The following is a 21444-nucleotide window of genomic DNA, read 5'->3' on the forward strand; positions in this document are numbered from 1 at the left end:
AAACACTCTGTACTCGGGTGACACGGACCCCTTGCACGCAGCCGTCCCCCCCCTGTCCCCCTCACGTACCCGTGCACGGCGGTGCACACCCCCGCGCACACGCGCGGCCGGCGCCACCAGGGCACACCCCGCACCCTCCGCTCGCACCCGCTCCCCACGCCCAGCGGCGCGCGCCCGCCCCCCACGGCCACTCACCGGCGCGTCCCGGTCCTCCTCCGCCACCAGCTCCCCCTGGGAAGGCTCCTGCCGGGAAGGACGCAGNCGGCTCCGAACCCCCATCACAAAGGACTGGAAAAGAGTCTGAGGACATCAGTAACACGGGTCCTGTTTTCACTACTTTGGGCACATCAGTTGGTGGGCAGTTAAAGCGCCAGCATCTGGCAGTAGGGTTACGCCATCCTCCGCCCCCAGATGGTGAGTTCCCCAAACGCTCTGTCAGGAAACACACGGGCCGCTTCGGCTAATCCCAGGGCTTTAGTGAGCTCGAGGCTCCAGGCTCCGAGCTGTCAGCACAGAGCCCGACGCGGGGCTTGAACCCACGAACCGTGAGATCATGACCTGAGCCGAAGTCGGACGCTCAACCGACTGAGCCCCCCAGGCGCCCCTAGACCATCTTTTCTCAATAGGCTTCAAAGGGCCCTCATTTTCTGGTATCCCTTATTTATTTATTTCTCAGCTCTCACAATTTGTACTGATAGATTTGGCTACGATCTCCCCATTTACGTTGTAAAGTATAAAATTACATGTTTTCTGGCTCCTGCTTCTAGAAGCGTCTGTTTCTAGAAGCTAAATTCTACGAGGACTTTATTCACTATGTTCCCAGCACCTTGGCAAATGCTGGTTCTCCCCAACGTCACTAGAACGACCTGTTGATAAGACAAAGCAGACTTTATTGCTTCCCCTTCAAAGGTCCAACACCTTATAGGGAGATGGACAAGCCCATGATATTTATCGAGACCTTGAAGTCTGGGTCGTGCCATGCTGGGGTAGAAGAGGAACAGGGATTGATTAGGGTAGGCAAGGGTTATGGTGGAATCATGGAGAATTTACACAACAAAGTGAGAGGCCGGGGAGGGGCAGAGAGAGAGAGAGGGAGACAGAATCCGAAGCAGGCTCCAGGCTCTGAGCTGTCAGCACAGAGCCCGACGTGGGGCTCGAACTCCTGAGATCATGAAAAAATGGTTTTGGGGGCGCCTGGGTGGGTCAGTCAGATGAGCGCCTGACTCTTGGTTTCGGCTCAGGCCGTGACCTCATGGGTTCATAAGTTCAAACCCCACATCGAGCTCTGTGCTGACAATCTGGAGCCTGCTTGGGATTCTCGCTCCCTCCCTCTCTCTCTCTCTCTCTCTCGAAATAAAATCAACTTTAAAAAATAAATAAGTAAATGCCAGAATAAATGTTTTTTTATTCTAGCTTTTGGGGCGATCTACACTCTGACAGCTGACCATCTGCTCTCCCCACCCCAGGTGAAGCTCTTCAGTTGCCGTCTTAGCCCATCCTAATCCCCAAAGGATTTCTAGGCAGAATTTCCAACCAGAGAGAAACCTAGAGGAAAAGTAGTATAATTTACACAGAAACCCAGATGAAAAAAATAGTATACACACCGGCAGAAGAGACTCACGATACCCTGGTAGTTTGTTGATATTACCAGCGGTCACCGTGCTTATGAGGAGAGCCAAGAGCATGCAAAGAAAAAGATTANCAGGCACTGGAGCAAACAGAGATAAAAATGTAACTCATCTGTGTTTCACGTTCTTGCACGTCCCAAATACCGTGTTTTTTACAAACTCAACGTTTGTGGCGGCCCCGCACAGACCAAGTCTATTGGCGCCATTTTCCCAACAGCATTTGCTCGCTTTGGTGTCGCTATGTCACATTTTGGGAATTCTCACAATATTTCAAACTTTTTCACAATTATACTTATTATGAGGACCTATGATCAGTGATTGTGACTTACTGAAAGCTCAGATGATGGTTAGCATCATTTTTTTTCATTTTTTTTTAAATATTTTTATTTATTTCTGAGAGAGAAAGAGAGACAGTGTCAGCAGGGGAGGGTCAGAGAGAGAGGGAGTCACAGACTGAAACAGGCTCCAGGCTCTGAGCTGGCAGTCAGCACAGAGCCCGATGCGGGGCTCGAACCCACGAACCGCGAGATCATGACCTAAGCGAAAGTCGGACGCTTAACCGACTAAGCCACCCAGGCGCCCCTTTTTTTTCATATTTTATTTTTAAGCAACCTCTGCACCCAACATGGGGCTTCTCACACTCAAACCTGGAGACCAAGTACGCTGGCATTTTCTTTTTAATGTTTTTTATTTATTTCTGAGAGAGAAAGAGAGACAGTGTCAGCAGGGGAGGGTCAGAGAGAGAGGGAGACACAGAATCGGAAGCAGGCTCCAGGCTCTGAGCTAGCTGTCAGCACAGAGCCCAGTGTGGGGCTTGAACCCATGAACTGCGAGATCATGACCTGAGCCCAAGTTGGACGCTAACCGACTGAGCCACCCAGGCATACTGTGCTGGCATTTTTTAAGCAATATAAGCTGTCGGTTACTAGCTATCGCACATTTAATAGACTACAGTACAGCGTCAGCATAACTTTTAGATGCACCGGGAAGCAAAAAATTCATTTGACTTACTTATTGCAATATTTGCTTTATTGCCATTGTCTGGAACGGAACCCACAATATCTCTCAGATATGCCTATAATTCAGAGTAAAAAGAGAACCATGAATATTCTTAAAGAGATTCTTTTTTTAAAAAAAAAAAAAAAACAAGTGATGGAGAGATGTGCATCTTGTTTTTTGTTTTTTTTTTAATGTTTATTTATTTTTAAGGGGGGGAGGAACAGAGAGAGAAGGAGACACAAAATCTGAAGCCGACTCAGGGTCTGAGCTGCCGGCACAGAGCTCCACACAGGGCTCGAACTCACAAGTCGTGAGATTATGGCATGAGCCGCAGTGGGAAGCTTAACCAACTGAGCCACCCGGGTGACCCGTTTTAATTGTTTTAATTTTTTATTTTAGTAATCTCTACACTCAACATGGGGCTTGAACCCATACCCCAAGATGAAGAGGTGCACACTCTTCCGACTAAGTAAGCCAGGCGCCACCATAAAAATAAACTGTTTAATAGAAAGATTAAAAAAACAGAGTTGAGGAGCACCTTCCTGGCTCAGTTAGTGGAGCACGTGACTTTTGATCTCACGGTTTAAGTTTGAGCCCCATGTTGGGTGTAGAGATTACTTCAAAATAAAATCGTTAAAAAACAAACAAAACCAGCGAGGAAAACAACTCTCTAGAGCAAAAAGATGAAAAGAGGGAAACCAGGTAAAAAAGATTACAAATGCAGAGGACCAGTCCAGGAGGACTATCTGGTTATTAGAAATCCCAGACACTGGGGGCGCCCGGGTGGCTTAGTCGGTTGAGCGTCCGACTTTCGCTTAGGTCATGATCTCGCGGTTCGTGGGTTCGAGCCCCGCGTCGGGCTCTGTGCTGCCAGCTCAGAGCCTGGAGCCTATTTCAGAGTCTGTGACTCCCTCTCTCTCTGACCCTCCCCTGCTCATGCTGTCTCTCTCTCTCCTAGAAATAAAAATATTAAAAAAAAAAAAAAGAAATCCCAGACACTGAATTTGAATAAAATGGAGGGAAGAATGATATCTTTGGAAAAAGTAAGAGAGAATTTCCGGAACTGAAAGGCTTGTTTTCATTCCAGAAGGGCCTATTGGGTCCTCAAGCTAATGAATGAAAAATTATCCATATGTAGATCCTTCCTCATGAAATTTCACAACATCGAGAATAAAGGGAAGATGTTAAAAGTTTCTAAAGAGAAAAAACAAATCATCGCCAAAGGAACAAGAGCCAGAAATGACTACATCAATCACATGGAATCTCAGAAGATGAAATGGAGAGGGGCGCCTGGGTGGCTTAGTCGGTTAAGCGTCCGACTTTCGCTTAGGTCGTGATCTCGCGGTTCGTGGGTTCGGACCCCGCGTCGGGCTCTGTGCTGACTGCCAGCTCAGAGCCTGGAGCCTGTTTCAGAGTCTGTGACTCCCTCTCTCTCTGACCTCCCCTGCTCGCACTGTCTCTCTCTCTCTCTCTCCCAGAAATAAATAAAACATTTAAAAAAAAAAAAAAAGAAGATGAAATGGAGAAACGCCTGCGGTTTTTTTTTTTAAGTGTTTATTTATTTATTTTGAGAGAGAGAGAAAGAGTGCTTGAGAGCAAGCGAAGAGGCTGGGAAGAGAGAGAGAGAGAGAGAGAGAGAATCCCTAGCAGTCTCCACACTGTCAACAAGAGCCCAGCGGGGGCTTGATCCCATGAACCGTGAGATCATGACCTGAGCTGAAATCAAGAGTCGGACGCTTAACGACTGGGTCACCCGGGTGCCCTGAGAAATGTCTGCAGTTTTGGAACGAGGGCCTCAGCTCCCTCCATGTTGGCCTCCAATGTCCTAATTGATGAAGTTCTTTCAGCTCATCTCTTCACTCGGGCTAAAGACCCTGCAGGCAGAGCATCCCCAGAGGGGAATCAGCCACCCCCTCGAGCCATAGGGACCGCCTGCAGGAATGACCCGAGGACAGTGGTCCGTCCGCCTGACCTACACTGCCCCCGGCCCGCACACGCCGTCATTATCCCAATTTTCCTTACGTCAACCTACAGGTCTTTCGCAGTCTCTGAGATACTATCTGTGGCCTTCTTGGTGCTGGCCTCGCTGAAATAAAGTCCCTTCTTGCTTCACCATCACTGATCTCTCTGCCTTTGGGTTTTGTCACCGGAGAGCAGCCGAAACTGGTCTGGTTTTAAATAGCTTTATTTTTTTTTTAATATTTATTTTTATTTATTTTGAGAGAGAGTGCGTGCACATGAGCAGAGGAGGGGCAGACAAAGAGGGAGAGAGAGAATCTCAAGCAGGCCCAGCACTGTCAGTGCAAAGCCCATTGTGGGGCTCGAACTCATGAACTTGAGCTCATGACTTGAGCCGAGATCAAGAGTCAGATGCTCAACCAACTGGTCACCCAGGTGCCCTGAGGTTTTAAATAAACTTTATTTTTATTTTAAAAAAATTTTGGGGCGCCTGGGTGGCGCAGTTGGTTAAGCATCCAACTTCGGCTCAGGTCATGATCTCGCAGTTCACAGGTTGGAGCCCCGCGTCGGGCTCTGTGCTGACAGCTCAGAGCCTGGAGCCTGTTTCAGATTCTGTGTCTCCCTGTCTCTCTGCCCCTCCCCTGCTCATGCTGTCTCTCTCCCTCTCTCTCAGAAAAAAAAAAAATAAAAATAAAAAATTTTTTAATGTTTATTCATTTTTGAGAGACAGAGAGAGACAGAGCATGAGCAGGGGAGGGACAAAGTGAGAGGGAGACACAGAATCCAGCTTCAGGCTCTGAGCTGTCAGCACAGAGCTCGACGCGGGGCTTGAACCCATGAACTGTGCATTCATGACCTGAGCCAAAGTCGGACGCTTAACCAACTGAGCCAGCCAGGTACCCCAAGAAACTCTTCATTTAAATGAAAAGTAACACTCGGTGTGGACCCTTAAAAAGAACTGAAAAGAAACGAAAAAAGAAAAGAATATCTTTATATGATATTTAATTGATATTCTTTTTTTTTTTTTTTAAGTAGGCTTCTTGCCCAGCACAGAGCCAAATCCGGGGACTTAAGTCAGGACCCTGAGGTCAAGAGCTGAGCTGAGATCAAGAGTTAGCAGCTTAACTGACTGAGCCACTCAAGTGTCCTAACTGACACACTTTTAATTAATGATCTTTAATGATTGAAACATTCTGGACTGTAGGAGTGCACACAGGAAGTGGGGCGCAGAGAGCTAGAGCGTGACCGATATTCACACAGCCATGGTCACAAGTACCGCTCTTCGGATTTCAGCTTTTAGACTCACCCTGTAGAAAATTCCAGAACACTTGGTGATGGTTACAGGAAAGATCGTTATACTCAAAACCTTGACTTTTTGACTGTGAGGCAAGAAGCGGTTGTATGTGGAAGCGGAGAAAGATGAGTTCTGAGCTGGCGTCACTCACCTCAGACACGATAAAATTTGAACAATAGAGCCTTACCTCTATAGCAGAAATAAGTCCTACAAAATCAAAACCATTTATACAAATAATCATCACTGGAAAGAGTGGACGAGGAAGTAGGGGTGGGTTAAATGTCTCATGTAGTGTGTTGGAAAGTCAATATTCACGAAAGGCAATATAGAAAGAAATTCAAGTTCACACATTTTAGCTACGGTCTCGGAAATAACTTCCAGAAGCAGCAGGGGCAGGAATCGTTAATGGGGCTTGTCTCTGGGGCGCAGGGGTGGGGCAGGGTGGGACGAGGTGGGAAGGGGTGAGGCACTGTTGTTTACCATGGAAATCTCTGTTCTGCTGGATTTGCTGTCAAGTGAATGCAGCACTTCGGTTTGTAGAAGGAAAAAAAATTGCCACACACACACACAAAAAGCAGGAAGCCTTGCTGAGCAGGGGGGCGGTGGGGAGAGCCATGTGGTCTCCCGCAGGCCTGGGATCACACCTGCTAATGGAAAAAAACAGGGATTGGACCCTTGGAGACAGCACGTCACCCTCTGAGCCTTCAGCTTTGGCTCGAAAGATTAATTCCGTACGTTTAACCTTTTCGCTCTTGGATTGTGGCCAATACGAAAATTAACTTGCATTTTTTTGGACACCGACTGGAAGCGACTTGGGAAAAGAGGGAATCGTAGGAAAAATACTGAAAGGAAATCTGTCACGGATTTGTTTTCTGGCTTTTTATGCTTTTCTTCTCAAATGTTCTACCCTTATAATGAGAGCAAATAAGGCTTTTGGGGTTTGGTTGTTGGTTGCTTTTTTTTTTTAGAGGCCCAGTTTGATTGAGATCGCTTATGTGCAGAGAAGGAACTTCCCACGGTCTGTAAGGCTGGGGGCTGGGAACGTTCTGCTGGCCTCGTATTTTCCGTGCCAGCAAGTTTGTTGAATGTGTTAAAAAAAGACACCACAGGCTCCAAATGGTATCACTCAGAGTCCCCAAAGCAGTGCTCTGCGCAACATCTCTTTAGTTTCAACCTCCCCCAGAATGAAGTCCTAACGTCACCCAGGGATTTGGGGTCTGGCCAGACAAGCCGCCACCCCCGCTCCTCATCCCCATCCTTCGAAGAAGGCTGAGGCCCTGTGTGCAATGAGACACCTTGCTCTCTGCTCGTCCCCTCCCCCCCCCAAGCAGGCTTGCCTGTAACAATCCTTCCTTGTGCTGGTAACTCCCACCCTCCTCCTATAAAAGCCTTCTGGTTTGTACTACCTTTCAAGGGTTTCTCTCCTTGCTAGATTAGGTCCTGCTGCCCCATTCGTGAATCGTTTCTCCTTAATGAAAACAACGAGAGCAGCAAGTCACTGCAACTCTTGATCTCTGGGTCCTGAGTTCAAGCCCCACGTGGGGCTTAAAGATTACTTAAAAAGAAAAAAAATGTCGGGGCACCTGGGTGGCTCAGTTGCTCAAGCATCAGACTTCCGCTCAGGTCATGATCATTGTTCATGAGTTCCAGCCCCGTACCAGGCTCTGGGAGGACATTACAGACCCTGCTTCGGATTCTCTCTCTCTCTCTCTCTCCTTCCCCTCTCTACTCCTCCCCCACTTATACTCTCCCGCACACTCTCTCTCAAAACAAATTTTTTTAAAAGAAGAAATTAAAAGTAATAATGCCAATGAGATCTTCAAATTTACTTGGTTGAATCTGGTTTTTTAACAAGAGTTTACATAGACATTCCATAATTGATCACTGAAGTCACCCGAGTGTTTTACATTGGGAATGCTTTAAAAGAAAAAAAAAATTTATTTATTCAGAGAGAGCACGCATGCGCACGTGCACACAAGTGGGGGGAAAGCAGAGAGAGAGAGAGAGGGAGGGAGACACAGACTCTGAAACAGGCTCCAGGCTCTGAGCTGTCAGCACAGAGACCGACGCTGGGCTCGAACCCATGAACTGTGAGATCACGACAAGAGCCAAACTCAGACACTTAACCCACTGGGTCACCCAGGTGCCCCTAAAACTTTTTTTGTTTATTTTTTATTTATTTTTAGTAACCTCTACACTCAACGTGGGGCTCGAACTGACAACCCCAAGATCAAGAGCTCCATATTCCACCAACTTGAGCCGACCAGGTGCCCCTGTGAGGTTGAGAGTTTTGAATGCTGGTCAGTTGTTTTCTAGAATGTGTAAAGGACACACTCACTTCTGCGCGTGTCTCCTCTGATCTTGGCGCTACACAGCTTTACTTCCCCCAGCAGATGGTTTCCACCCATCAACCAATCCTGCGACACCCATGTGATGGGGTTTCGGAGCCGGGGGTTCGGAGCTGAGCTGACAGCCAAGAGAGATTCTCGAGAGGTCTTTGGGGCAAAACCAGGTGATTATATGCAAGCTCGGGGGACCCCCGGGCAGAAAGAGCCGCCCTGGGCTGGTGAAGACTCACTGCTTACATACTAAGGAGCTGGGGGAGGTAAAGCCAAAAGAGAGGTTTCCAGAAGGACTCTGAGATGCCCAAGAGGACTCCTAATCACCCGAGGCCTTGCTCTTGCCAAGCGAAGGCTGTTTGCCCTCTAGTGAGGCATCACCCTGAGGCCAGGGGGGCTCCCTGGAGGAACGTTCTCCTCTGGATTTGCCTCAAGGGTCTGTCAACGGGCTGCGGGCTTTAAGGACATTTAAGGTTACCTGTCTTGTCCTTCGTGCCTCCTTTCCGCACATCAGGAAGGGGGAGGCTGATGCTGGGCTCCAGGAAACGGAGTCTACAGGGCGCTGGTCATGAGGCTACGGACAAGGTTGCCTTTTGCTTGTATTTCCGAAGATATCTGCAAACTGGTGGAGACTAGGGACCGCACGACTGTGATCTCTATCAGTTAACCGTTTGTTTTTCTTCCGTCTCCTTTGTTCTTGGGCAGCGGGCGTGTGGAGGGATCTCGCACACATCCCTTCTGGGTGGGGGGAGGTCGGCGGGGGGGGGGATCGCGCTGGCTTGCGCTCGGCCCTCAGCTGGCCTTCTGCTCCCTTATCCTATGACTGAACTCAGTTCTGAACTCGCATGTCTCTGCCTGGGGTGGGATCCTGCAGGTGAAGGAAGGGCTTGGTCTCACAAGGCTGTCCCCGCCCCCACGCCCCGCAGGCACCGGTCAGCAAGTCCAAGTTGCTGCCTGGGCTTCTGATGACGGGCTCTCAATCACAGGTTCCCCAGACTCCCTCCTCGGGTGTGATTAACTCCTAGCGCAGCTCACGGAACTCAAGAACGAGGTTCACTTACCAAGGTTGTATTACCCAAGTCTCCTCTGGGACAGCCAGATGGAGGGGGTGCTGGGGGGACAAGGGGCGTGGCCAGGGGGGCGCCCCCCTCCCCACGCCTCCATGTGTTCAACCCAGAAGCTCTGGGGCTTCTTGGGGTTTGATGGGGGCTTCAGCACTCGAGGCTCAGTTGATTAAATCCTCAGTCCTTGGTGACGGGACTCAATCTGCGGTCCCTCTCCCCTCCCCCGAGGTGAGGCTGGAAGTTCCACCCCCGTCATCACGTGCTGGATTCCCCTGGCAACCAGCCCACCTTTAAGAGCTTCTATTAACCTAAGTCATGAACAGAAAGTCGGGTGCGGTTGACGGGCGGGGGTGGGGGGTTGGGGGGGCGTTAGGANAGCAGATGTTCCCATTGTCCTTAGGGCTCGGGTTTGGGCAGCTCTGTGCCAGAAATCAGGACAAAAATGAAATCGATAAATTATAAATCACAAGAGCACAAAACGTCCCCTCATTTTCTCTACGGTTATATTCAGGTTGCACATTTTAGTTTTCAATATTTATTTATTTTGGGGGGCACCTGGGTGGCTCAGTTAAGTGCCTGACTTTGAGTCAGGTTGTGGTCTCACGGTTCATGAGTTCGAACCCCGCGTCGGGCTCTGTGCTGACAGCGTGGAGTCTGGAGCTGCTTCGGATTCTGTGTCTCCCTCTCTCTCTGCCCCTCCCCACTCCTGCTCACTCTCTCTCTCTCTCTTAAAAATAAACAGTAAAAGAAAAAAAATTGATGTCCAGGCACGGGACATCAATTCATTCCAGTCCCGGCGATGCTAACTTTGATGCCTTTGCTTGAGGTCACATGTACCAGGCTTCTGTACCCTAAAGTTACCTTTTTCATCTTTGTAATGAATAAATCATTGTGGGAAGGCATTTGGGACTGTTCTCCAGAATCCGGTTCTCCACCAAACTTCTTCCTAAAGATTTTAGCCTCTGTGACTGATTCCTACCTGAATCAGCTATGATTCTGTTGGTTTTAGATCAGTTTTCTTACCTCTCCCTCTACGTGTATTAAATACATTTGACAGTAATTTCCCTTCTTCCCCATTTGTTATTTGTTTTTATTTTTAGCACGACCATGCACTCAAATACGTATTTTTTTAATTTGCATTTTATTACTGTTAAATTTTTTAATTGTTTCTCTATTGTTGAGAGAACGCGAGCAGGGCAGAGGCAGCGAGGGAGACACAGAATGCGAAGCAGGCTCCAGGCTCTGAGCTGTCAGCACAGAGCCCGACGCGGGGCTCGAACCCACGAACGGTGAGATCATGACCTGAGCCGAAGTTGGACGCCCAACCGACTGAGCCACCCAGGCGCCCCTGTATTTTATTATTTTTTAAATTTTATTGCTTTATTTTGAGAGAGAGAGAGCACACAAGCAGGGTGGAGGGGAGAGAGGGAGAGAGAGAGAGAAGCCCACCAGTGCAGAGCCCTATTCCGAGCTAGAACTCACGAACCGGGATATCATGACCTGAGGGGAAATCAAGAGTCAGAAGTTCAAACGACGAGTTGCCCGGGCACCCCTGTATTTTTTAATGTCTTGTAATCCATTGAGTCATCATCCCTTTTAATATTTATACTGTTCCCAGCGTATCCGGTGGGAGATTTCTCCATCAGGTTCCTAGGTCTTCTACGGTTTCTGGGTCTTCCTTCCCCACTTCCTGCCTTCCTCCTCCTCCTCCTCTGTCTCTTCTCTCTTCCATCACAAGACGCTGTTGCAGGCACACCTCCTACTTCCTCCGCGCCAGCTCTGGGACCAGCAGCCACGTCTTCGAGGAACTCTGCTTCCTGTCACGGACAAGGTGACTGAGAAGCCAAGGTCGCAGGAGAACTCAGCTCTCCGGGAAGTGTCACTGCGTGGAGGCTCCTTTGTCAGACAGAGGAACGATATGTAAATATCATGTAATAAATGGGTAACGTCACCTGTAATTGTGGCCCGCCCCGTCTAGGTTCCTACTCATCTCCCCGTGCCCCCCGCCCCGTGTTCGCACCCCCTCCCCTGCATTCCTGTTCACGACACGGTGCTTCTACCACTGTGTTCACCACACTTTGTATTTACTGCCCGTCTCCCTCACTGGAAGGTCAAGTTCCCTGGCGCGGAGGCTACATCTGCCTTGCGCCCCCTCGGGTCTCTAGTGCCTTGCTTGGTACGGGCCGCGCTATAGGCACTCGGTGTATTTGTTGAGCGAACAGCTGCCTCTCCTTGGTGGGTCCCGAGGAATGCCCCATGGGACCTTGCAGGGTCCCCTGCTCTCCCCGGTCAGGGCGTCCCTGTGCATTCAGCCGCCCGTGCTCAGCCCGACCCTCACCACCCCCATCATGTCACTCGACTGCCAGCTTCCTGGGTGCAGGAGCTGTGACTTATTTACGCCACAAGCAGGAAGTGAAGGCACCAGAATCCAGGCCTCCTCGAAGCTTCCATTACTTCCCAGAGGAAGGGACAGAGGACCCAGCGTTGAGGACCAGGCAGGATCTGGTGAATGCGGAAGTGGGGTCAGCATTTCAAGGTTAGGGGCGTCATCACCTGCGTGATTTCCAGCGGCTTCTTTGGCGTTGAACCTTCTCTGCTTCAGACATTCCTGGGCGCACACACCGTTGTCCCAGCTCTCCGCCCATCACACACAGGCCACAAAGCAGGACTCGGCCCAGACAAGAACTGAGTGTCAAGAGGGGGCCAGACTCCCGGGTGGTGACAGTCTACTGCCTGGCTCTCCGGCCTGAAGCTCAGACTTGTCCGTGTTGGCCCCCGGCCCCTGGCACCTGCCGCAACCTTGGGCCCGAGCTGCAGCTTCACGCGGTCCGAGCTGGGCTCTGATGGGCCAGACCATCGGGCCCCCCTGTACGCAGGCGAGAATGGGGTAAAAGCAAACACAAGTCTTGATACCTCGATGGCAGCTTCTCGGACCATTTGGGGAAGTCAAATGTAGACGCACAAGTTAGTTTTAAAAAAAAAAGCACGTGTGGCCAACGGCCATTAACCTCACAGCCGGAGAGGAGCTGGGAATCGAAGAACCTGGATTCCGGTCTCCACTGGCCTCTGGACTTCGGCAAGGCTTTGGCAGGGCCACCCAGCTCTTTGGGTCTCAGATGGGAAAACGAGCTGGAAAGAAACCCAGCCAGGCCGGACTCTGCAGGGGTGGAGAGGAGGGGGCTCTGACGCGGTGTGCTTCTTCCTGGTACGACTGTGGTGGAGAAGCCGGATGCAACCTGACGGACTCGGGCACCACTGCAGAAATGAGCTCTCACACATAAAGTGGAAAAACAAAAACGCAAAACACGCACACGTCTTGTGCTCTTGGGCGCACAGCCTGTGTGTCTGGATGGAGACACAAGAAACTGGTACCGACAGCTTCTTCTGCAGGAAAGGAATTTGGGGNGAAAAAAATAAAAAGAGGGCCACCCGGGGGCCTCAGTCAGTTAAGCATCCAACCTCGGCTCAGGTCATGATCTCACGGTTTGCGAGTCGAGCCCCACGTCGGACTCTGTGCCGACAGCTCAGAGCCTGGAGCTGCTTCCAATTCTCTGTATGTGTGTGTGTCTCTCTCTGCCCCTCCCCCACTAGAGTCTTCTCTCTCTCAAAATAAATAAATAAAATTAAGAAAGAAAAAACGAAAAGGAATTGGGTATCTGAGGGTCTGTGGTGAGAGAATGTTCGCCATACGTTCTTATTCCCATATGTGTGTCTCATCTGGTTGAAATAAATCAAAAAGAAACTATTTTGCAAGGAAGCAAGGAATTATCAACATTTTTAAAGTGTGTATTTTCAAAATGAACTTCAATCTAAATCAGATTCCAATTTGTAGAACTATATACACATACACATATTTTTTAAGCTTATTTATTTTGAGAGAGAGAGAGAGGAGCAGAGCATGCAGGGGAGGGACAGAGAGGGAGGGAGAGAGAGAGAGAATCCCTAGCAGGCTCCACGCTGTCAGCACAGAGCCCGATGTGGGGCTCGAACTCACGAACTGTGAGATCATAACCTGAGCCACGATCAAGAGTCTGATGCTTAACCAACTGAGCCACCCAGGCGCCCCACACATATAATATTTAACACAGAGAGAGACAAATGTATGTATAAATGGAGAAAGAGAGTTTTGTAGTTATCAATGTGTATAAGCATATGTATGCACATACCTATATATAAATATAAATGTTTCCCTGTAGAAATATAAGCGGTCTAGTCAGGTCTGAGTGAGCTGAAAGGTAAATTACGAGCAGCCTCAAGGGCAGAGAATATACCTTCGGGGTCACTGCTGGTCCCCAGTGCCCAACGTGGTTCCCGAGCTCAGGAGGAGCCCACAGGCCGCGAACCAGCCCGCAGTGTCTAGGCCGGATATTTTTTTTTTTCGCTTTTCCTTTGTTTTATTTTACTTTCATTATTTTTTTTTTTGAAGTAAGCTCCACACCCAGCGTGGGGCTCAAACTCACAACCCTGAGATCAAGAGCCATGCGCTGTCCCGACCCAGCCAGCCGCGCACGCATTGGCTGGATATTTTTTGACTTTCGTGTCTTAATTCCTGTTCCACAGTTTTACATGTTAGTTTAGCTAAAACACAGCTTTCCTATTTTATCTTCCTTGATTCTTCCAAACAGAGTTGGGGGCCGAGGGCTGTTATCTGCATGTTACAGAAGGAAAGATAAAGGAGGACCGAGGAGCTGAAGGCCTTCCCCAAATCGGCCCGGCTGTGTGCGGAGGGGATGGACGGCAGGCAGTCGTAACAGCGACGGCTGACGTTTACTGGGCCTCTGCCAAGCGTGGGGCACTGTATGGATACAGTATTGTTTCATTAAAAAAATTTTTTTAATGTTTATTTATTTTTGAAAGAGAGAGACAGAGGGAGACACTGAGCCGTCAGCACAGAGATGGAGGCGGGGCTTGAACCCCTGAACCACGAGATCATGACCTAGGCCGGTCAGACGCTCAATCGACTGAGCCACCCAGACACCCCAGTATTATTTGTTGTTGTTTTTTTTTTTTAATGTTTTATTTATTTCTAGGAGAGAGAGAGAGACAGCGTGAGCAGGGGAGGGTCAGAGAGAGAGGGAGTCACAGACTGAAACAGGCTCCAGGCTCTGAGCTGGCAGTCAGCACAGGGCCCGACGCGGGGCTCGAACCCACGAACCGCGAGATCATGACCTAAGCGAAAGTCGGACGCTTAACCGACTAAGCCACCCAGGCGCCCCCACCCCAGTATTATTTAATGTAAACCTTAGAGCAAACTTCTTTGGTGACACAGTGATGCCCATTTTACAGATGGAAGAGTAGATTCAGAGAGGTAAGGCAGATGTGTACGAGGCCAATGAGTCAAGCCCTAGAAATGGGTCTCTGATTTTTTATTTTAAAGCTTATTTTGAGAGAGAGAGAGCACGTGCCAGTGGGAGAATCCCACGCAGGCTCCGCGCTGTCAGTGCTGAGCTCTATTCAGAGCTCGAACCCATGAACCATGAGATCATGATCTGAGCCAAGATCTGATGCTTAACAGCTGAGCCACCCAGGCGCCCCGAGGGTCTCTGGTCTCTGTTGCTTTTTCTGCTGCTTGCGGCTCCTCCTTGAAGCCCGAGGGCAAATTTGAGGGTGCTTGTGAATCACCTAGAGGGCGTGTGAAATCACCAGCTGCGGGCCCTCTCCCCAGGGTTTCTGACTCTGCATGGCTGGGAAGGAGAATTCGCATTCCAGGAGATGCCAGCGGAGGGGCATTCTGCCTCTGTCCCCACCGCTTCTGGGTCCTGCTCAGGCCCCACTAGAGGGGCCCCCTGGACAGAGTCTAGGCCTGAAACTGCTGCATGGCCCTCAGACCACCTCAAGTTCAAGTTCTTTTTTTTTTTTTTTCAAGTTCAAGTTCTCCCCCCACCCCCACCCCAAGTTCAAGTTCTTGTCTGTGCTGGATCCTTGGAGAGTTTTTACAATTCAAAAGCAGCCCCGGGAATCTGCAGGAGGAAAGGAGTTTATAGGAAGGCCAGAGGTAGCTTCTGGAATCACCAGAACGGCCGGATAAGAAAACTGCAGCATGGACAGGGGCCGAAGCTCACTGCCAATCTGCCCTGATGAGGACACGCCTGCCACCGGCTCCGTGAGACAGACACTCAGCCAGGAAGGCCAGCACCACTGGCCCCAGACTCTGGAGGGCGCCCCTGGCCCCAGGACGGGGATGCTCTCTCCTGACGCTCTGTTGCTTGGCCTCGCTAGTCCCCAGACTAAAGCCTGTGGGGACAGTGGTCCACACGGCCCGGCCTGGGTCGTGAGCACTGCTGGTCGGCTGCAAGGGACGCTGGGAAAGCAAATCTCTGGCTTTGACGCCTCCACCAAGGGTGAGAAGCTCTACCTCCTACCAACATACACTCAACAGTAAATGCCCCAGACGTGGTGATGAGATCTTGGGCCGCCACAGGACACCAAATGTCCGCACCGACGGGAGCTTTGTCCCTGGGCGTCTGGTGGGTGCTCTCGCTTCTATTCTGATGTCCTGACGCCGTGCTCGGGCTGGCCTGCTGACAAGCAGTGAGGTGCTGCTCCCTGCTCAGTTGTTTGCTGAGCCCTCACTCACATGCCAGGAGCTGTAAGGGGCAATGTTCACATACGATTTTCACACACAGGAAATTGTAGCTGGTCACGAGGAATATACTCGATAATCTTCGCCTGGCCGGGCTTTATTCTGAGGAGAGCATTCAGGTTTCTCGCTTAAACTGCCAAAGAAGGGCAGGCCCCATTTTGCAGGAAGCTGAAAAAATGCGTGTGTTAAAACAGCCATCCAGGGGCGCCTGGGTGGCTCAGTCCGACTTTGGCTCCGGTCATGATCTCACAGTCTGTGAGTTCGAGCCCCGTGTCGGGCTCTGTGCTGACGGCTGGGAGCCTAGAGCTGCTTCAGATTCTGTGTCTCCTTCTCTCTCTGCCCCTCGCCTGCTCACACACTGCTTTTCTCCCTCTCAAATACAAACGTTAAAAAAGAAAAGAAAAAGAAACGAGCTTGGTTCTCAGTGCGGAAAAGGTTTCTAAGGAGCAGAGGTTTCCATGTGGCCTCTGTATCTCCCGCCCCTCCCCCATTCACATCCATCCGGCACCCTGCTGTCACAGAATCTTCCAGAAACACAGCATTTCAGAAAAATCTGTTTGTTTGTTTATATTTGAGAGAAAGAGCATGAGTTGAGGAGGGGCAGAGAAAGAGGGAGACACAGAATCCGAAGCAGGCTCCAGGCTATCAGCACAGAGCCCGACACGGGGCTCAAACTCACGAACCATGAGCCGAAGTCGGTCACTCAACCAACTGAGCCACCCAGGCGCCCAGAGAAGCAGCCTTTTATTCTGCCACAGGGTGGCTCTGACTCCTCGCTGGCTCCCCTCATCCTTCCGGTCAGACTCACGTGCCCAGGGCAGGCGGGGACCACCCAGGCCCCTTCACCCTGCTCTGGACGGCTTGGCCACCTATTGATGTCACATGGCCTTGCCCATTCTCATCCCTGTGGCTGTGCTGTTCCCTCCGGCCAGAAGCCCTTCCCAAACTCCTTTTCTTTCCAAACCTTTCCTGGTCTTCAAGGCTTAGCTCAGATCTCACCTCTTTCTGACCACAGACTTTACCCCCACACTGTGGTTGTCTGTCCCATTGACTTGACTCACGCATCCATCCATCCATCCATCCATCCACTCAACAAAAACGTCTGGAGGCCCAGGAGGTAGCAGGTGCCGTACTGGGTGTTGGTCATACATGGACAACAAGAGACTCCTGTCTTTAAGGCCGTTAGTGCCCAGCAATGAAGCCCTCAGTACTCTTGTGCAAAGGGACGGATGTACCGCGGGGGCCATGAGAAAATGTCACAGGGCAGTGGCAACGTAGCCTCCCGGGCAGGAAGTTCGTCACGCAGCAAAACTGGAGTTGTGATTAGCCAGGGAGAGAGAAGCGTACGAACGTTCCCGGCTACAACTCTGGGAAGAAAACACCAGAGAAAAGCTTGGCAATGATCTCCAGTCATTAGGAAAATGCACATCAAAACCAGAGTGAGATCCCGCCTCACGCCCATTGGGAAACCTACAAATGGCCTGTGAGATAAAAGTGTTGGCAGGGATACCGGGAAGGTGGGACCTTCGTGCCCTGCTGGGGGGGAGGGGACAGAAAAGGGTGCAGCTGCTACAGAAAACAGCCCTGCAGGGGCGCATGGGTGGCCCAGTCGGTTAAGCATCTGACTTCGGCTCAGGTCATGATCCTGTGGTCTGTGGTTCGTGGGTTCAAGCCCTGTGTCGGGCTCTGTGCTGACAGCCCACAGCTTACAGCCTGGAGCCTGTTTTGGATTCTGTGTCTCCCTCCCCGCTCCTACTCTGTCTCTCTCTCAAAAACAAACAAACAAAAAAAAAAATTAACACATTTCTAAAATGGCTGAGATGAAAAAAATGGGTACGATGATGAATTTTATGTTATGCATACTTTACCAAAATTTAAAATATTTTTTGTTTATTTATTTATTTTGAGAGAGAGAGAGAGACAGACAGACAGAATCCCAAGCAGGCTGCACACTCATCGTGGAGCCCAGCACAGGGCTCGAACTCACAGACTGAGATCATGACCTGAGCCGAAATCCCGTTAGGGCGCTCAACCCACTGGGCCACCCATGTGCCCCCCCCCCAATTTAATAATTTTTAAAAACCAATAAGAAATAGGTTAACCTAAATAATATATTTGGGGAGTGGGGTGGGGAACTGCGCCGCAGAAGGCAGATGAAGGCCCCCCTGGGGTCACAAGGAGGGAACAGCCCACGCTCCAGAGTTTGGAGTTGATCCTGAGGACAGAGGGAAGCCATTAAAGGGGCTGGAAGCCAGGGAGGGAGGAGACTTGACCTAGATCCCGGGGAGCAGCCGGGTTAGAGGCCCCGCAGCTGGCTGGGCGGGGGTTGCTAGCAACTGAGGCATGGGGGGCGGGGGGAACAGAGGGTGTGGACAGCCCCGAGGCACACAGGACCTGGACGCGGTCCCAGAGGCACCCGGNATTTTAAAGACTTGACACTGAAAGGTCCAGGGAGAAGATCAGGGATCAGGGGGCGGGGAGAGTCAGGCTGAACCCCACCCCACCCCCAAGCGCTCCGAAACCCTGGAAGGGGAGCACGAGCGCGCGCGCACACACACACACACCCCCACACACACACACACACACACACACACACACACCCGCAGAGGGAGGCAGGGAGTGGGAGGGGTCAGCCTTGCAGATGAGCAGGCCCTTAGGACAGTGGGGGGTGGGAGCAGCGGACTCCGAGGGGGGGAAGGTGCCCCTGGTTGGTGAAGGCACAGATTAGGGGGCTGGTGCGGGCTGTTACCTAGTAGATCTGATCAGTTGTGTTTTTTGTGTGTTTTGGTGGGGGTTTGTGTTTTGTTTTGTTTTGTTTGGGGTTAAATACTTAACATTCTCCCTTCTGTTTTACTTGCGAAGGAATCCGTGCTCCTGGCAGGAAGAATTCGCGCCTTGAGGACCTCGGGGTGGCGGAGCCCTGGGGCCCTTCGTCACACAGGAATTCAGCTGTGCAGAAGGTTGGCACTGAGGGGGGACCCCGTCCCCCGTTTCCGGGTTGCAGCCCAGTTTTGTGTATTTGGGCTGTTTGTCGCTCACAGGGGAGGTATCAGAGCCGGGCTGTGTGGAAGGGAGGGCCGCCAGGTGGGGAGGGAGCGGCCCCGCAGGATTTGAGGTCTGGAGGAGGGAAGGCTAAGTTCAACCTGACAGCTGCCATTTTTTACTCCGAAGAGCCTAAACAGGAGGCCAGCTGGCTCCTGGAGTCCCAGCATTGGTCTCCTGTGGCTCCTGCTCGGCCACTGACACACCCCTGTCCCCCAGACTGTTCCAGACACAGCAGTCCGCTGAGCCTCTAAAACATTCTGTGAGATGACATCACTCCCTGACTTCAAATCCTTCTTCCTGTGGCAAAGAGCGCCGTAAAAATCCTCACAGGGCCTCCCTGCCCTAGGTCAGGAAGCCCGTCCCCTCCAAACTCGGCTCCTGTTGTCTCCTTCCAGCCACGCGGGCTCTGAGCAGCTTTGCGGGCACCAGGCACACATGCCACAGGCCCTTTGCACTGGCTGTTACCGGCACTAGGCCAGAGTCTCTCAACTCGGGCCCTACTGACTCTTTGGGCCAGATGGCTCCTTGTTGTGGGGGCTGTCCTGTGCTTTGCAGGGGGTCAAGAGCCTCTCCCTACTGGACTCTCTTCCATCCTCAGCTGTGACCAGCAAAAGTCTCTTCAGACATTGGCAAAAATCACCCCTTTGGGGTAACAGGGCAGAATCACCACTGGCTGAGAACCACTGGCCCGGTGCAGGCTTTCCCCCGGATACCACCTGGCTTCCTCCTCATTCAAGACTTTACCCAAATCAGGGACACCTGGCTGAGTCAGTGGGTAGAGCAGGCGACTTTTTTCCCCCAAGTAAGCTGCATGTCCAGTGTGGGGCTTGAACTCATGACTCTTGATATTGGGGTTGTGAGTTCAAGCCCCACGTTGGGTGTAGAGTTTACTTAGAAAAAAAAAAACCACTTGGGGCACCTGAGGGGCTCAGTCAGTTAAGCGACCACCTCTTGACTTGGCTCAAGTCATGATCTCACGACTGGTGGGATCGAGCCCCGCGTCGGCTCTGTGCTGTCAGCGTGGAGCCTGCTTGAGATTCTCTGTCTCCGTTTCTCTCTCTCCCCCTCCCCTGCTCGCACCCTCTCCCTCTCTCTTCCTCAAAATACATAAATCAACAGTAAAAAAGACGAAAAGGCAAGAAGAAAAAGCATTAAAAAATGGGCAAAAGAGATTAACAGACGTCTCTCTCAAGAAGATGTAAAAACAGCCGATACACACAATTCCTCAAAATGTTAGCTACACACTTCCGGATACCCCGGGGGTCCCACTCCCCTGTCTGTCCAGGGAAACTGGAGACGTGTTTACACACGAGTCTGCACGCGGAACGTTCGAGGCAGCATTATTCCTAACAGGCAAAAAGCATGAACGACACAAACGTCCATCAGCGGACGTAACCCGCCGTGTCGCTCAGCGGAATATTATCTGAGCCCAAAAGGAATGGAGTCCTCGCGAAGGCGGCCGCAGGGATGAGCCTGGAGAACATTGTGCCGAGGGGACCCCAGACACAAGACGTCGTATCACGATCCCGTTTACAAGATACTTCGGGAACAGGCAAATCTGAGAAGACAGGAAGTAGCGGCTGCCGAGGGCTGGGAGGAGGGGGTAGGGAACCCATCGCCTATGGAGTGTCTTTCTGGGATGGAAACAATGTTCTGAAATTGGCTAGCGGTGAAGGTCGCACAACCTCGTGAATATCCTGAAAGCCACCAAATCGTATGCTCCCAAAGGACGGATTTTATGGGACACGAATCACATGATTATAGTGATTATATATGGTACACGGATGACAGTAAAGCTGTCACTCAAAGAGAGAGAGAGAGAGACTTCCGGGTTCCCGTCCGGCCCGTCGGGAGCTTGGGGGGCTGTCGCTCCAGCCTCACAAGTAGAAAGCTAAACAAAGCAAACATCGACAACTCTTAGATTCGTCAGGGAACTGAGGTCATGGGGCTGTCCCCTCTCTGCTCCCCCCGCCCCCAACAGGAGGCACAGACAGGAAGATACAAAGAACTGCAACTTGCATCCGACTTCGGCTCAGGTCATGATCTCAGGGTGTGTGAGTTCGAGCCCCACGTCGGGCTCTGTGCTGACAGCTCGGAGCCTGGAGCTGCTTCCGAGTCTGTGTCTCCCTCTCTCTGCCCCTCCCCTGCTCACACTCTGTCTCTCTCTCTCTCTCTTAAAAATAAAGAAATGTTAAAAAAAACATTAAAAGAATTACAACTTACCAGAGCAGAAACCTCCATCAGGTTGGGGGACGGCTGAGTGACGCTTGAGGAATTGCTGGGAGCTTGGTGTGGACAAGCCTGAGAGTTAAAAACCCCAGGGAGAGGGGCGGCGGGCTGGCTCTGTCGAAGAGCAGGCAACTCTTGATGTCAGGGTTGCGAGTTCAAGCCCCTTCCAGGAACCCCACTAAGTTCTGACAGCGAAGATGGGAAGGAAATCCCCCTTGCTTCCCACGGGGGAGGGAAAAGGAGCCGTTTTGGAATTTATCCAGGGCATCCTGTCCTTCTCGATAAGGCCTGGCCTGCAGAGAAG

At 51.1% G+C, this 21444-nt stretch overlaps 1 protein-coding gene across 1 annotated transcript in view; it reads right to left on the reverse strand.

Moving 5' to 3' along the window:
* TNFSF12 (TNF superfamily member 12) overlaps positions 1-21231 on the reverse strand; it is a gene marked incomplete at its 3' end in the record, with an annotated part of 28092 nt that extends 6861 nt beyond the window's left edge. Inside the window, exons 1-2 of the mRNA XM_077746751.1 lie at positions 21135-21231; positions 196-243 (exon numbers count right to left, since the gene is read on the reverse strand). Coding sequence (XP_077602877.1) covers positions 196-243; positions 21135-21152 — 66 coding nt within the window. The remainder of the gene's footprint in view (positions 1-195; positions 244-21134) is intronic.
* Positions 21232-21444: the final 213 nt, after the last annotated feature.

Source organism: Crocuta crocuta, unplaced genomic scaffold, assembly GCF_008692635.1.
Source record: "Crocuta crocuta isolate KB4526 unplaced genomic scaffold, BGI_CrCroc_1.0 scaffold139, whole genome shotgun sequence".
NCBI lineage: Eukaryota > Metazoa > Chordata > Mammalia > Carnivora > Hyaenidae > Crocuta > Crocuta crocuta.